Below are 17,556 nucleotides of genomic sequence, written 5' to 3' on the forward strand. Positions count from 1 at the left end.
TATTGAGGGTTCAAAAACAATCTAAATTAAGAAAATCGCCTTACTATTGCTACAAATTTACCCGTGCTACTTATGACTGGATTTATGCCCCAGGGTCACAAATAACCTTTTGCCCGATGTGTCCTTGACTTCTGGATCCTTATGTATCTTAGAGGGCCATGCCAAGATAAATGGGCACAGCAGGTCACACGAGCGCCAGAGAGCACGGCCCTGCAACGATTCAGACCCAGAGCTATCACAAGGCTCTGACGCCTCAGAAAATGAGTCCTTGTCATCTGTCAGTCGCCGGCCGAGGACCCGCAAGACCGCCATGGCAGCAGTCAGTAAGATGAAACTCATGGATATCCTGGAAGACGATGAAGGCTCTGATGAGGAGGGTCACGGCGGCAGCACCCGACCTGCGACTCGTGCTAGCAAACGCTCTGCTGTCATTCAGAGCAGTTCTGATTCAGAAGAAGAGGAAGAAGGTAAAAACATCTACACAGCTTACATTGAAATTGTGTAAAAAGGAGGGGGGGAAAAAATCTAATGTAACTTAAATGTGCATTCCCTCCTTTTATTGTTATTGTTCTTCTCACAGTGTCAAATGAAAGTGATGTTTCAGCCAGTGAAGAAGAGAAAAGTGATGCCAGCGCTGAAAGTCATACATCTTCTCAAAGCAAAGTGGAGAATAGAGCTGCTGGGCGCAGACCATGTAGACGATCAGCAGAGAAAAAGGGTGCGTTTGGTCGAATCCCAACCATCGTTGACCTGTCCATTCCTGGGATCATTAAGCAGTGTTACCCACTAGATTTTGTAAGACTGTGGTGGGTGGACCTTGGTTCCTCTCTGGGGATCCAGGGGCATGCCCCTCTGGGAGAAAATTTTGTACATTTTCAAGTTAAATTCCTTCATCTGGTGCACTTGCAGAGTTCAGAATTAATAGCTCCAACACATTTTCAGCGTGCAAACTTGACAAAGAGAAAAGTCAGTGAACTTTAAAGGGGACTAAACCGTCTTTTTAACTGTGATTTATATTTTCTCAGTCTAAATTACATCCACACTGGAATAAGAAGCCAAACAAGTTAGAATTTAATAATAATAATGTAATTTTTATATTATTCATTTTACAGTGATAGCCATATATTAAAAAACAATTGCACTGCAAAATAAATTAAACCAAAAATTTTATTGGTACATTATTTTACTTTACAGTATATCATTTTTAATACTTTTGTCTTTTTAATACTTTTACTTTTGTAAAATTTGTATAATTTTAAAAATTTCTACATTTACAAGCAGGGCCTTAAACTAACTTTCTGGCCATAAATATTCTTTACAGGCCATGTAACTGTTTTTGCAAAAACAGGCTGTTGCTCCTACATCTAAGAACAACATCTAAACCTATTTAATAAACCAAAAATACCTTTTGGCATTTGAAATTAGATGCATCCACTGCATTTTAATCGTGACAATGATAATACGCATGTAGAATTTGATTTCAATTTCATTGTATAATTTTAGTATTTAAAGCAAAACCGAATGCCCTGACTTTCTTTGTGAAGTTACATTAAACCTGCTCTTAAAAAAACAACTGAATGCGAATTCACTCTCATGACAGCAGGTGGGCTTATGGACCAGTTTCCTTGGTTACCGCTGTAATCAAAACCGTGCTACAAATAGAAACCCTGCTTAAACGTGCATTATGCCGAGGCAAAATTAGAAAATACCATCTAAAATTTTCTGAAGACTGTAAGCTCCCTTCAGAGATACATTCGCATAACCCCCTCCTCAAATATTTATATTTGATTAATCTGGGAATTTTTTTAATTGGCTCCCGTTGCGTTCTCAAATGCACACTAAAATAATATGCTGGAGTACGCTGCATTCATTCACTGTGAACTGAGCTATTCTGAAATGCAGAAAACATTGGTTCATGATCTGATCGCGTGAACAAAGCGTGCACTTCACTTTGAAACAAAGAGCAAACATACTTTTTCTGGGGATAAAGCCATATTGTGCTTTCGGTTTTGATTCTTCTGACATACTTTGCCAAAGCAATGCTGCAAGACACAATTTTAAAGAACTTTTATGTTATAATGATAAGATAAAATAGATTTTTGGTTAATGAATATTAAACACTGATTAAGGATTCTACTCCAAAGAAGAAAGTTAAGTCTGTCATCTTAAAGGGTTAATTCAACCAAAAATGAAAATGAAGCTCTGTTTTATTGACCCCAGAGGCATCCTAGGTGTATATGATTCCAGTCAGAGTTATATAAAAAATTGTTTTTGATCTTTCAAGCTCTATCATTGCAGTCAGCGGGTGTTGTATTGCTTCAGTCGAAAAGATTTTAAATAAAAAGTGCCCATCCACAAAAAAAGTGTCTCACACGGCTCCGGGGGTGAACAAAGGCCTCCGGTTGCAAATCAATGTTTTTTGTAAGAACAATATCCATATTCAAAATTAAATAATCACTTAAATCTAGCTTGCGCTCACTGTTGTAAATGATGCAGTTCTGGGGGAATTACTTGTATCAAAGTCCATTTCTAATATAACGCCGACTGGATTTGTCTGAAAGATGAAAGTCACATACACCTAGAATTCCTCAGGGGTGAGTAAAACAAATGTAATTTTGGGGTAAACTAAACCATTAACGATAATAACCCATAACAATTTACTCCACTTGTACAGGCTCAAATAAAAGTGGCCTGATTACGAAAGATGAAAGTATAACCACCTTTGCACAATCCAGTCATTCCTCTATAAAATTTGAAGTATAGGCCATTAACATTAAGCATAAATGGGTCACTGACAGTAAAGAAAGGTGGATTTCAGTATTGTAAAGATGTAGACTGTACTTTCTTATTTCTGTATTTCCACTTCTAGAAACGTCTCCAATCATTAATGGACACAGCACCAAACGACAACGAGTGAAAAGTGAAGACAACACAGATGATGGGGAGAGTCAGAATGAAACTGTGAATGGGGAGTCAGACGAGGATCTCATTGTCAGGCGGAAGTCCACCAGGAAGACAGCAAAAGCTGCTGTCAGTAAAATAAAAAAATTGAACGACACGGATGCTGAAGAAGAAAATTGCTCCAGAGACCGACGTCAGAAAAACCAGCCAAGCAAGCATGATTCTGAAAAGAGTTCTGATGAGGATGTTGAGGAGCCCAGAACTCAAAAGCACCCTTATCAAAATGGAAGGAAGATGGATGCAAAAGAGCTGAAGAGGAGTAAAGCACTATCAGAAAGCCAAGAACACACCCCTGCCACAAAACAGCAAGTTACCCACAAAAAAACCTCAGTCACAGATGCATTAATGTCAACCACCCAGGACTCAGAAGAGCCCAGTGATGTTTCAGAAAAATCTGTTGCTCACAGGAAGAGAATTAAATCAGAAGACAAAGAGAATCAAAGTGATGGCGAAGAAAGAAGGTCACTCAGAAACAGAAAGTGTGTGTCCAACGCTCGCAAAAAGAAGCTTGATGTAAGGTCGGATGCCTCCAGTTCGGAAAGTGAAGAGAAGGTAGACCGAAGACGGAGGAAAAAGGAGGATACTTCCTCTGATGAATGGCAAAAGAGCGACGCATCAGAAGAAGACAATAAGGCGCATCTGAGGAGGAAGCCTTGCCTTACAGTTGCATCCAAAGGAATCTCTCTTAGAATTCTTCCCAAGAAGAGCTACATTATGGAGGACTCGGATGAAGAATTCAGTCCTGAGATGGAGATGCAATCGAAGAATGGAAAGAGCAAGGAGAGGGCCAACTCCCAGGCAAGAAAACCATCAGGTGGTAACTCCAAAAGAAAACGTGGTGGCTCCTCGGAGTCTGAAGACACAGACAACAAAAGTAGTAGGACCAGGGATGGAAATGAGTGCAGGACACCTCAAAGAAAGCATGTAAAACTCTACAAGCGCTTGGCGGGCTCAACAGACTCTGAGAGTGACTCTGGAGCTAGGTGCAAATCGGTGAATGGTCGGGAGCAATGGTCTCAGGAGAAGCTTCTCAAAGCGACCCGGCAACGACGGAAGCAAAGTGAAAGTGAGGAAGGAAGCAATGACGGTGCCAGCGATGATGACGGAAGCCACTCTGAGATTGAAGAGTCTGGGGAGTCTGCATCAGACACCAGCTCAGGTTCACAGAACAGTCCAAAGAGAAGGCTAAGAAATCATGACAGAGGAATGGCACGCTCCAGGAAACTTCAGAGGGGTGTTTCCGATGAGGATAGCGACGTGTCATATGGGAAACCTCGAAGAGCCACGCGCATCCAGACCAGGAACAGAGGAAAGCGGACTGTGAATTACCAAGACAGCGAGTGAAGGACTTGGACTGTTGAGCCATGCAAGAGACACTAACTGGAGATCTTGAAGACACACTTGATTGTCCCAACATAAAAACGATGGTAGTAGCACTGGAGTCCTCAATATACTGTGAATCAGTTTCATTCAGGGATATTTATATTTTCTATAAAAAAAAGAAAAACAGAAATGAATTATAAATTAGATGTATTTGGTCTACTTGGTTTGGCTGTTCAAACCAGCCCCACTCTGTGATTCGGCCAACAGGAAAGACCGCATAGAGGAGCATTGTTTGCTTGGGTGCTATCTTAATATACCTCCTGTTTAATTGAGCATATTTGCTGGCTTGCACTAAAAGGCACACTGTAATGAGGTATTTTATACACTAGTTCTGCATTAGAAACTCAGGGGTCAACTACGTTTACCATATTCTGAGACTTGCATTTATTTTTTGTTTCAATTTTTAGCTCTAGGATTGTAGTGTCATATTTTTGACATGAGCATTTAAGTCCAAACACACTTTACAAAAATGAACAAGTCATCTTTGACTCTGACACACAAATTCTGTATTGTCACTGTTAAAGGGATCATTGAGCCAAAATGTACAAAAGTTTTTCTTCCCGTCACCTTTTGGTTCCACATTGTTTGGTTTTCTTTGACTATATTTCCAGGTTTCTGAGAACCAGTTTGTAGCAAAGTGTTGTATATTTAAATTTCTCTTTCAAGCATTACTTTTTTTTTTGTCTTTGAATGAAATGCATTGCCATGCCATGAACTATGATTTGGTACCTATTTGCTAAGTACAGTAAATCATATCAGTACTTCCAGCAAAGTACTGTGATTTCTCATATTGGGAAGATGTTTTAGTGATTTGTGTTGCATAATTTCAGTATTAATTCCTTTTCAGACTTAACTTATGAACCGCAATTAACTTTTGTACACAGTCTTTGAATTGTGCATCGCAGTTTATGTAATGCAGTTGTAAGTTGGCATTTTGCTTAATGTCTTTTTCGCAAGAGCTTCTTTAATACAAGATTCACTGAGGATGTTAAGCCTGTTGGCCGCTCAAGTGAGAGAGGGATGACTTCCTATGAATAAAGTACTGTTTCAGGTTGTATTTGGAATTGTATTTTTTTATTGGAACTCATTTGCTTGAGAAATAAGCTAATACAGGACAGATGAAAGGCAAATCTCACATTTCTCTTAATATTTATAATTGATCATGAGTAGATGTACAGTTTATTTCTACTACTTGCATGTTCCCAACATAGAAATCATAAAATAAATAGGAAGATTAAATGTAAATTGATTTGCAGTTTTTCCAGGTGCGAGCGAATGATGAAAATACTTTTTGTATGCAAAGAAAACAAAAATAACGACCTTATTCAGCAATTCATCTCCACATCAATGTGGAGAGACGGGAGATGAATTGTTGAATAGTCGTTATTTTTGTTTTCTTTGCATACAAAAAGTATTCTCGTCGCTTCATAACGTTACGGTTGAATCACTGATGGCAGATGGACTATTCTGATGATGCTTTTCATACTTTTCTGGACCATGACGGTGTAATTTACTTGGGAGTATATGGGACAGCCTCCCGATTTTCGTCCAAAATATTTTAAATTGTGTTCCGAAGACAAATTAAGCTTTTATGGGTTTGGAATGACATGGGGGTAAGTGATTAATTACAAAATGTTAAAACTTTAAATCTCAAAAACCTTTGGAAAATAGTTAGCATTAAATCCTGCATTTTGCACAATTACAATTACAATTTTGAGCTTCGGGTAATAATGTAGTTAGTGCACGAGGGATGAACTGAGAGTGTGTGCAAATAACTGACATGTTGGTCAGTGTCACCATGTGGCTGACAAAAAGGCCAGTAGTAGAGCTGTCTTGAAAGACAGAAGCTTAAGGGAGACATCTCCCAGTTGCTGGAGAGTAGAGGTCCTGTCCTGTAACTGCTCTTATAGTGACTGGAAGAGAGCAGTGGGCGCTCTTCATAAATCTACGAATAAGGGGGTTTTGCCCCACCGTAGTGGTGTCAACATGATATGCAGCCATGCCATTAAATTGGCCTTAATAGTGGAAAAAAATTTCCACAATGGTTAAGGTCTTAGAAAAAATATATGTATATATACATTAGCCACTGGCACGATATCAGCTTGTGCCCCTTTGCAATACTCCTCAAATACATCTCTTCCAATCATAAAAGGAGTGTGTAGAAGAAGCTCTAGCATTTTGAACCGGCTAGGCACAGGGGCCACTGTGTCCAGGTAAGGATGATAGATTTCCCCTTTTGCTTGGGACAGGAGGTCTATGCATAGTGGGAGGGGTCATGACTGGGCATACAAAAGCAGATTATCTCTGTCAGCCATGGGGATTCAGGCCATCTGGTGCTATTAAAATCAGGATCAGGCTTTGTTCTTTCATCCTGACCAGAGTAGGAGTTATCAGACGGAGCGGAGGAAATGTAGAGAGCAGCACATTGGGCCGGGGGGACCAGTGCATCCATGCTGAGGGGGCATCCATGTCCCATAGTTAGAGTTAGAAGAACATAGGACAATGGACGTTTTTGGGCAAGGTGAAGATATCAACGGCCGCCTGACCGAACCTCTTCCACAGCGGACCCACTATCTGGGAATGAAGGCGCCATTCACCGAAAAGTGGGTTCCCTCTTGACAAAAGGTCTGCGTCCCTGTTCAAAATGGCTGGTACATGAGTCGCCTGTAATTGACAGAAAGTGTGATATATCTGCTATATACTAACAGCTTGTAAACTAGAGCATGAATCTTTGAGAAATGCATCCCCTCTTGGCGGTTGATATGTGCCACGGCTGTTTCAGAGCCTTCCAAACAATAAAGAGCTCCAAATAATGTATGTGGGCTGAATGGAGTGTGAATGGCCATGCACCGTTCACTGTTCTGCCCTCCTGGGTGGCTTGCCATCCTGTTAAGTACACATCTGTCGTTACCATTTCTGCCACTTAATGGCCTTGAGAGGGGTCCCCTGAGTGTAAAACACTGCATTTCTCCAGTGGCGCAGTCCTGCTTTTCATAAGTGTGTTACTGTGACAGAGTGGCAGATATTGCATAAGGAGCTGAGATGAATAGATTAAAACAACCCAATGAACACTCTCTTTCAGAAGGCCCAGAGGCGGGACATGGACAGCCAAAGTCATAAGACCCTGTAGTCTGAGACGTGCGAAATTGTAACCTCGCTCTTTCCCTGAACTGTGCGAGGCAGTTCATGAAGGAGAGAATGCGCTCTTGCAACAGGCACACGTGCATTGTGATGTAATTTAGCTCCAGACCCAGAAATATCTAATTCTGGGCAGGAGTGAAATTGCTTTAGCTCATATTCACTATGAAAATAAGCAGCAGTGACATGAGCGCGCACACAAGCAGTGTTTTGCATCACTTTCTCTCTTGAATCTGCTATAATCAGCCAATCGTCTGTTATTTTTTGCTGTATTTGGCCAAGCAGTGGTTTGGGTGGCTCACCAAAGTATTAGATTCCCTAATACATCAAATAAGTTAGCTTGACCAGAGTTCTTGTTGGGAGAACAATTCTTGAAGGTACTAGTGTAGCATAATTCTTTAGCAGCTATGTTAGTGTGTCTGCCTTCAAGAATCTTAACCCTTGTAAGATTCTCAGCTGAGAGCGATCACAAAGGGGAGAACTATGAATTCGTAGCACTCGCCTTGGTAGGCAAAAATAAATTCCTGTACGAAGGATAAATGCTTACATGGAAAAAGGCATCTCAGATTGATTGATGTGAACCAATAATTCTGATTTACTGAACGTAAGAGAGAACTGTGTTTACATTCTGAGATCTTATTTTCTTTTTTTTTTTTTGTTCAACACTCAGAGATCCAGAATAGGATGGAGAGAACTGTCTAGAAAATAACAGGAGTAAAACGTCTTTCAGAATGTGAGCCAAACTCTTTTCCGTATGAGAAGAGATAACTGTTGTGATAAAAAAGATGCCATCTAGTTTTAATGTGGTTTTTGTGTGTTTTTTCTTGGGTAACACAGCAGCTGAAGCCTTTATTATTTGGGTGAGAGGTGCGTGTGCACTTTTCATCACAACAGACCCACTGAATGTTGGGGGAGAACACACAATGTCCACTGTACACATAGGCTGGGCAGCCTCGGGAGGGGGGCTGACCCCTACATAAGTGACTTTCTGTCTTTCGAACAGGGGATCTGGGACAGGAAGAAATTCTGATTAGTTTTTGGCCTGTGATTGCAGACTCTGTGTCCGTATCGGCTGAACATCACTGCTTGAGTTTTGAGTCAGTGGAGGTAGGATGTGACAGGAGTCGTTTTGTCCCAGGGCTTTGGTGGGCTACTCTGCCGTGGAGGGGTCTGTTGCAGGGCCTATTCTTGCCCTGTTGGAACTGTCGTCCCGTAACGGGGGGTTAGTCAAATGCAGGGGGCATTTGGCGTGGAGCTTCCTTCCTGGGAAGGCATAGCTTGAAAGCTTCATTCTCTTCCTTCTTGTCATTGGATCATTGCTGCATCAATGTGATGGTGGGGCCAAAGAGAGCCTCTATCGGGGTGCCTGTGATGCGCCTATTCTCACTGTCAGTGAGGCCCTACAGGTCAAGCCTGAGCACACAACCTCCCACCACAGAAAGCACCATGAATGTCTGCATGTTTGAATTGTTCTGATGCCATCTTCAACTGGTCACTCTTCATTGATACTGCTGGGTTGATCTCTTTTTCCCTAAATAGATATATGGAGCACATTTAGCACAAATACTAAATATTAGGATTTGTTAGTTTGTAAGATGTGATAGTCTCAAACATAATGTACCTGGCACCAAGAAAAAATGTAATAATATTCCCTTCTCGTGCAGCAAGTGGGGCAGAGCTGGTGGATCTCTCCACTCGATGTTTCAGAGAAACATATGACAGTATCCTATCCAGTATCCTAGCTTATGACAGTAGCCTATTTTTCTCTTTCATCATCGAGGACCACCTATAGGACAAGACATGGACAGCTCCCAGATTCCCCAATAAACTAACAGTGAGGTTCTGTAAGCCAGAGAAGGACAGTCGCTCCAAGGCGGCGGTGCCTGAAATGTCCCATAATCATACACCTGACAGCCCTGACAAACACACAATTGCTGTACGCAAGCAGGATATGAAACATGTATGAACATATATAAACATCCAGACAGGAATATAAATGCATGCTTGGTGACATGAATGTGCATGGCTTGCTTGCACACTTCATCTACAGCGATATCGTTGACTTGATTGCAAATAAATGCACAGACACTATTTAACTGAACAGAGATGACATAACTGAATCCAATGATGAACTGCCTTTAAATATCATTTTGCATTATTGACACTGTTTTCCTAATGAATGTTGTTCAGTTGCTTTGACGCAATGTATTTTGTTTAAAGCGCTATATAAATAAAGGTGACTTTGACATTTACCCATTGTTCTTTTACTACAATGTGCATATTGGAAAGGAAATTAGAAGGTAACAAGGAGAGGCTATGAAGACCCCACCCCTAAAACAGAATGTGTTACCAAGGTTTTAGATGGGGGCAAGAGCTTCTTATGTATTAAAGAAGATATCAAATGTTACTAGTAATTTTGTCCATATTCATGTCTTGACTCTGAGCTGGTTATGTAGTCAACAGAAACAGAAACATATACCAGTGAAAACAGTTTTACTGAGAATTTGGCTGCATTAAAATACAGTTTGTGAGCACCTATCAAATTTAATCTTTTGCAAGTGTAATGCATTGTAAATGGTTATTCACTGTTTATAAGAAAATTTCATGCGTCTAGTTTTTGCATTAGCACTTTTTCTAGCTGGTCTTCAGTGTTAGACTTTGAATGAAAAGCCTTTGGATAGTTTATGGGGATACACATAAATATATTATATACACATACACACACAAAAAAAATCATACAGAGTTGCGAACCCAACCATGCATACGCAAACAAAACAAAACAAAAACTCAAACTTGCAAGCACAACCATAAACACACAGATTATTAATGTACTTTATAAACAGGTGCACAGTTTGTGTGATTCAGTTATTAATATTTTTTCTTGTTGTTGTTAACCATTTGTTAAAAAGGAAGAATCTATCTGAAGGATGTATCATAATGGTTATACCTCTTGGTGCCATAGAAACCATTATACTTGAATTGTTTAATACTTTTTCACGGTCTTCTGGAATGTTTGAGGCATATTGAAACATCTGTACTTATATACTTCTCATGCTTTTATGTTGGACTAATTTCAGTTTAGACTGTGTAGTTTAAATTTTTATATTTTTATTGTATTAAGAACACAGCTGCCTATGGACACCTTTTGAGTAGAAATGCATATTTGTTGTTGCAAATAAAGTGAGGAGTGACTGAACAGTGCTCTCTTCCACCCTCAATACCCATGGCTGAAGTGCCTTTGAGCAAGGCACTGAACCCCAATTACTCTCTGGTGGCTGGAAAAAATAGCTGCCCACTTCTCTGGGTGTGTATTCACAGTGTGTGTGTGTGTGTGTGTGTGTGTGTGTGTGTGTGTTCTCTACTCACTGCTGTGTGTGCACTTGGATTGGTTAAATGCAGAGCATCAATTCTGAGTATGGGTTACCATACTTGGCAAATGTCACTTTATACCCAATTGACATTTCAAAATCAACATTTAAACCAAAAATAATCTTTACAAAAAGTTTTCCTTGAGAATGTGTATACATTCAAATTCACAACTTTATAAAACTAAGCATTTATGTCTAAAAACAACTAAAGAATTTATAAGGCTTATGCATATTTGTTTTTGTTTTTTGTTTTCTTTACCCAAATGAATTTACTTACTTCGCCATTGTGTAACATAAGCTAAATATTGCATGAATGTTTATCATGGTTCATTATTTGGTCTGATTTGTCCAAATTTGACTGTCTGTTGCACTGTTAACACTGTGAGCAATGCGGTAAATGTGAAACACTAATGTCATAATTGATGACTCTGCATGATTGTTGTCGTTATTTACACAGTAATATTATTTACAGGAAGAATTACACAACAGTACATGTCACAGACCGCAAACTGAACTTTAGCCTACATGATCTTGAGTATATGCATACAGTCACCTCTCTTCTCATCTCTGTTTTTTGCTCTTGTACACTTATATTATTATTGAAGGAAGCAAATTTGTTGCACTTATTATGATTTATCATTCAGTCTAAAATGATCAATTTATAAGAGTTCATTATTTATTTGTTTTTCTGAGTAGTTTTCAATGTCGTAAAATGTCCATTCTACTAACTTTGAACATCTAGACTTTGCAATATTTGCCCGCTCTTCAGTTCAGTTCAATTTGATGATGACTGTTTTTGGACTGCAGTCTTCGAGTCATTTCACATTGTATGACCGTATTGGACTTCCTCCAGACATATCGTTTTTTTAATTTTAGTTAAATCTGCCTCAGAATCTTCAAGGTGTGTTTTGGCAAAGCTCACTCGTGATTGAATGTGGTCTTTCTTGGGGAGTGGCTTTTTGTTGCCTATAAACCAGATTTGTGGAGAAATTGTGATATTGTTGTCACATGCATACAATGACCACTCTTTGTCATAAATTCCTGTAACTGCTTCAGAGTTGCTGTAGGCCTCTTGGTAGACTCTCTGACAAGTTTCATCCTCTTTCATCCTGATCCAGGGAGGGTCTGTGTTATACCAAATACTTTTCTAGAATTCACTGTGCTTCTACGCATCGATAAAGCCCTTGAACGACTTTATATCCATCTCCTGACTTGTGCCTGTCCACAACTTTATCCTGAAGATGTTTTGACAGTGCCTTGCCACCCATAGTTGATTGTTTGCTTCAGTTGCACTACCAAGGTTTAAAAAAATGGTGATTATTTTCTATACCCACTGTATGAATACACTGGTAAAATCTGAAAAGTAATTGCATTAATGTCATGACTGCTGATACTTCATGATCAAAGACAGCGTTTTACTGCCCTGTCTATGTGCTGAGCTGATAATAAGTGTGATTTGTCTCATGCTGACAGAGATCAAATGCAGCATAAAGACACTTATCTGCTCTGAGCTAACTTATCATGGGCCCTATACTTTCACCAGTGTTACAGTGGCAATGACAAATCCACAAATGCAAGTGAAACAGTATTACATTCCTCACTCCTGTCACATCACTGTAGTACTTTGCTATTTTATTGCACATGGGCAACAACATTTTTATTAACTTATACACTATAATGCAAAAGTAAGATTTTTTTTTCATAATAAATTAATACCTTTAATCAGCAAGGATGCATAAAATTAATCAAAAGTGACATTAAAGACATATCGTTACAAAAAAACCCTGTACATTTCAAATAAATGCTGTTCTTTTGACCTTTCCTTTGAGAAAGATATGCATAAAGATTGTTCTGCTTAAAATATCAATGTTTCCAACATTGATAATAATCAGAAATGTTTCTTGAGCAGCGAATCACCATATTAGAATGATTTCTAAAGGATCATGTGACACTGAAGACTGGAGGAATGATGCTGAAAATTCAGCTTTGGATCACAGGAATAAAATCTATTTTAAAATATATTACAATAGAAAACAGGATTTTAGTCTGTTTTTATTGTAATTTAATTGGTACTTTTTCTTTTTATGTAAAAATAATGCAGCCTTTGCGAGCATGAGAGACTTCCTTCAAATTAAAAAAAAGAAAAAAAATTCTTCATCTTGATCTCAAACATAAAGTAAGACTTTGTATATACCTACAATCACTTGTGAAAGTGAAAATGCCCATATTTTGTACTTTTATTCAAATATTTAAATTGCAAATAAAACTACCACCATATAGTGATTTGAGTAATAAGATGAATTAAAAAAAATGAATAATAAACATTAATAAATAAGTAAATAAATAGATTGTCTTTTTTTTTTGTATTTGGTTTGTTCCCCTTTTGGTGTAATACCAGCTGTTGTTGAACTCCACAAGTTTGTATTGGACTTTACATTAGGGAATGTTCCAAAGAATGTTGAAAATAGTTCTAAACGTTAGAATTCCACTGTACAATAATTCCACAAGACGATTTGAAAGCTGCTGATTAATATAGTTATGAGGAACTATAACATGACAACGTGTAGGATACTGCTATCACAGCTTTAAAATTTCATGACAACTGCACTATCTACACAACTTCTACACACATCTTTCTCTCAGACCATATTAAATGCTGACACGAGTACATCCCCTTAATAAAGTCCACCCCTTCTTCAGTGAAGATAAAGGGACTTATCAAAAGAACTCTGTTCCTACGGTTCATTTGATCGCTCACACCGCAATAAAAGGCCGTGGCTCACCTCATTCTACTCTTTTCTCTCACACACACACACACACACGACCTCCAGCTTCACAATGCCGGCTGATTTCAATGGAACGTGGGAGATGGTCAGCAATGACAACTTTGAGGATGTCATGAAGGCTCTGGGTATGTGATTTCTTTTACTGAATGCCTCCTGGATTCCTAAAGTTATTGACTGGAACATTTGCACACCAGAGATGCAGATCAGGCTCTTATATCTACATATAGCTTATCTTGTTCTTAGCAGACAGAGTTCACCATAGCCAAGTATTCATAAATGAACTGTTGCAAAATCAAAGGTTAAAGAAGACCATGTAATGCAAAAAAGAGGTAGACATTTCATGTCTGTTTCTGTCACTTTTTTTCATTTTGCAAAAGATTTGAATGCATGTTCTCACTTCATAATTAAGACTTTAAATGGGCTATTATCATTAAATACACCTAAAATAACAAACAAACAAAAAATGCATTACTTGATATAAAATATAAAAACCATAAACTTGAAAATGAAAATGCAGTTGTTGCAGATATCAGGTTGAAAAAGAGGATATAGTGCACAAGTAGTGGTGTAAGATGTTTCATGCATCGTGCATACACTGGGGTTGCATACATTAAGAATATGCATCTTGCAACAGATTTTATTGCATGTACTTACTAGTAATAAAATTATAATAGTAATAAAATTGTGCTTAATAGTAATACAAATGCTGACCAGAGATTGCAACTTGAGATAAATGACTAAATAAATGTAATTGTTAATTAATTAATTAATTAATTTAAAAGAAGAAATCTGAATGCCAGAAATGAATCAATAAATGGGTTGCTTGTTTCAGGGTCAAAGGTCATAGTACTGTATCTTATCAGTCACTTTGATAAAGGTGGGAGATGAGCCACCTTTGTCCCAGCGTATGAATATTTCTGCCAGTCCCTTGCATCACTGGATGAACTATGTCCCTGTTTCTACAGCGTCCCCAGTGATTTCAAAGCCCTCACACATCTCTACTTGGATCGTGCTGATCTTTCCTTTTTGAGACTTTACTAGATCCTTCTATTCCTCCCCTTCAGACATTGACTTTGCCACCCGGAAGATCGCAGTGCATCTCAAGCAGACTAAGGTCATTGTGCAGAACGGAGACAAATTTGAGACCAAAACACTCAGCACCTTCAGAAACTATGAGGTCGATTTCACCATCGGGGAGGAGTTCGAGGAGCACACAAAAGCCCTGGACAACAGAGTTGTTAAGGTAGGCGTCCAATATGCAACAAAGTCCAAACCAGGGTCACATGACCCCTGTGTTGTAGTTTTTCCCTTCTTGTTCTGACTTCATCTGCAATAAGAAGAATAGTCTATAGTACTATGCAGTGAAGGTAATACCATGTTCAAATTTAAGTAGAATAATGATTGGTTCTGAATGTCATGAAGGTGGATGGGGGTGTCCCATATGACATGAAATATTTGTTTCCAGACCCGTGTGATATGGGAGGGTGATAAACTAGTGTGTGTGCAAAAGGGAGAAAAGGAAAACCGTGGCTGGAGGCAATGGATTGAAGGAGACCTGCTTCACTTGGTAAAGAACATCCTCTGGACACCTGTACACGTCAATAAATGACCACTGAATGTTGTTATTATTATTATTATTATATAAATGTACCATTCTATTTGCAAACATGACATCCCATGGTCATATACCCATATACTGATAATACTATGGAACTTTTTGTTAAGTGTATATGAATAAATATAATATTTTAGTGCATTGTTTTCATGTTAATCCCCCTCCCTTTTCAGGACATCTACTGTCAGGACAAACTCTGCCATCAAGTGTTCAAGAAGAAAAACTAATACTCCATAAATAACTGGATATTCCCACCTGGGTTTGGTGTTATGCTGTGTATATTTATTAAATCGATTTTAATGGACAGCTTCAACCAACTACACTCATTTGGTGCTCCATGTTTGAGAATTTCATTACAGCAAATAAAGGTTTCTGATCATCTCAGTGTTAATTAATAATTAATAATAACTCCTATCAAAAGGTACATAATGCAATCTAAAGATAGGTGTGTTTTATTGAGACCAGTATATCAAAGTTCATATGATTCATATCGTTGGATAGGATTTATGATTCATATTGTTTAATATAGCCCCTACAACACATGGCTTATATTGATGATGTGTCACCTGAAAAAAGTCAAATTAAGGAAATATATTGTTTATGCCTTGCTCAATAACATTAAAGTCATGAATATATAATGCTGTTCAGCAGTTTGGGATCAGTAGGATTTATAATGTGTTTTACAGAAGTCTCGTCTGCTCCTCATGGCTGCATTTATTTGAACAAAAATACAGAAAACAGTAATATTGTAAAATATTATTACGATTTAAAATAACGGTTTTCTATTTTAATGTACTTTAAACAAACACACACACACACACATATATATATATATATATATATATAGTACAGACCAAAAGTTTGGACACACCTTCTCATTCAAAGAGTTTTCTTTATTTTCATGACTATGAAAATTGTAGAGTCAGTGTCACAGGATCCTTCAGAAATCATTCTACTACTTTATTATCAATGTTGGAAACAGTTGTATATTTTCCTGCAACCTGTGATACTTTTTCAAGATTATTTGATGAATAAAGTTAAAAAGAACAGCATTTATTTTAAATAGAAATATTTTCTAACAATTTAAGTCTTTATTATAACTTTTTATCAATTTAACACATCATAGCTGAGTAAAAGCATTCTTTTTTATTGTTTTTCAAAATAAATAAAATAAAATCCTGACTTTTGAACAATATATTATTACAAAACATTTTGAAAAAATGCTGTTCTTTTTAACTTTGTAATAATAAAAATACTGCAAAACAGTTTCCACTATTGATAATAATATCTTAATTTTACGGAAAATAACTGTGATGTTTTTTTTCAGGTTGTTTTCTTTTTTAAATTGTAGTCGGAACTCTTTAACCGTATCATTACATTAACTACTAGGCTGTTATTTTAAGTATTATGACATTAATAACAAATTTCAGTAATACACATTTTTTATACATTACTGTATTTTTATACTGTATTGTTGTTTTCCTAAATTACAAACAAATGTTTGTATAATTACCAAAATAATCTGTAATCAATAACAAAACCATTAGATGATAAAATTAAAGTAAAATCTCCACTGTTATTTTACAGTTATTTCCTAAATAATCAATAAATGGCTTGTAGCACAGGCTGCCAAACAAAAACCTTCAAATTAAAATAAAATCTCCTTATTTACATAAGCGAACAACACATTTATAATTTAATCAGTTAATTTACAGATATTTCCTAAATTATTACAATCTGACACCTTCACTTTAAAAGTAAATAAATGAACACAAATAATAAAACGTCACATGACTGGCAGCAACAGAACATTAAACACTAACAGATCTCTCTAGATCGCAGAATCTTCACTGATTACAAACCAGTCTGACTTTATTTCATACAAAACAACCTACTACATATTAACTGAGGTTTAGATCTTGATGTTTATTAACAATAATGTTTAAAGTCACTGTTGTGGAGAAAAGCATTTGTTTTATTTGGGCCCTTGACTTGTTAACATCAGTTTTTTCTCCAGCTGCTGTAACTGTATGCTTGTAAAGCACATTTGTTATAGCAAAATTAGCAAAAAATAGCAAAAAAAAATCTGATCAGATGAAGCTGGTTACTTATCAGTGTTGATGTAATCATCACAGTGGCCTAATTAATAACTTAATTATTTTCAATAAAACATCAACATCTGAACTACAGTTAATTCTCAATAAGAGGTTTTGTATGAAAGAAATTGTATGAATTTTGCATGTGTGCTGTTGTTAGCAAATGGCTGACTGCAAGAGACTTACATTTTACAGAGAATGTTTAACAA

The 17,556-nt window shown here is 37.5% G+C and overlaps 2 protein-coding genes across 2 annotated transcripts in view; both read left to right on the forward strand.

Moving 5' to 3' along the window:
• LOC132122968 (bromodomain and WD repeat-containing protein 3-like) overlaps nt 1–5,401 on the forward strand; it is a 35,474-nt gene extending 30,073 nt beyond the window's left edge. Inside the window, exons 40-42 of the mRNA XM_059533500.1 lie at nt 153–467; nt 581–718; nt 2,870–5,401. Coding sequence (XP_059389483.1) covers nt 153–467; nt 581–718; nt 2,870–4,305 — 1,889 coding nt within the window. The 3' untranslated portion in view covers nt 4,306–5,401. The remainder of the gene's footprint in view (nt 1–152; nt 468–580; nt 719–2,869) is intronic.
• An 8,216-nt stretch (nt 5,402–13,617) lies between these two features.
• LOC132122970 (retinol-binding protein 2-like) lies at nt 13,618–15,630 on the forward strand. Its single transcript, XM_059533502.1, has 4 exons — nt 13,618–13,761; nt 14,701–14,879; nt 15,102–15,203; nt 15,425–15,630. The coding sequence occupies exons 1-4, from the start codon at nt 13,689–13,691 to the stop codon at nt 15,476–15,478; spliced, it is 408 nt and encodes a 135-aa protein (XP_059389485.1). The 5' UTR covers nt 13,618–13,688; the 3' UTR covers nt 15,479–15,630.
• Nucleotides 15,631–17,556: the final 1,926 nt, after the last annotated feature.

This window comes from Carassius carassius, chromosome 41, assembly GCF_963082965.1.
Source record: "Carassius carassius chromosome 41, fCarCar2.1, whole genome shotgun sequence".
Lineage (NCBI taxonomy): Eukaryota > Metazoa > Chordata > Actinopteri > Cypriniformes > Cyprinidae > Carassius > Carassius carassius.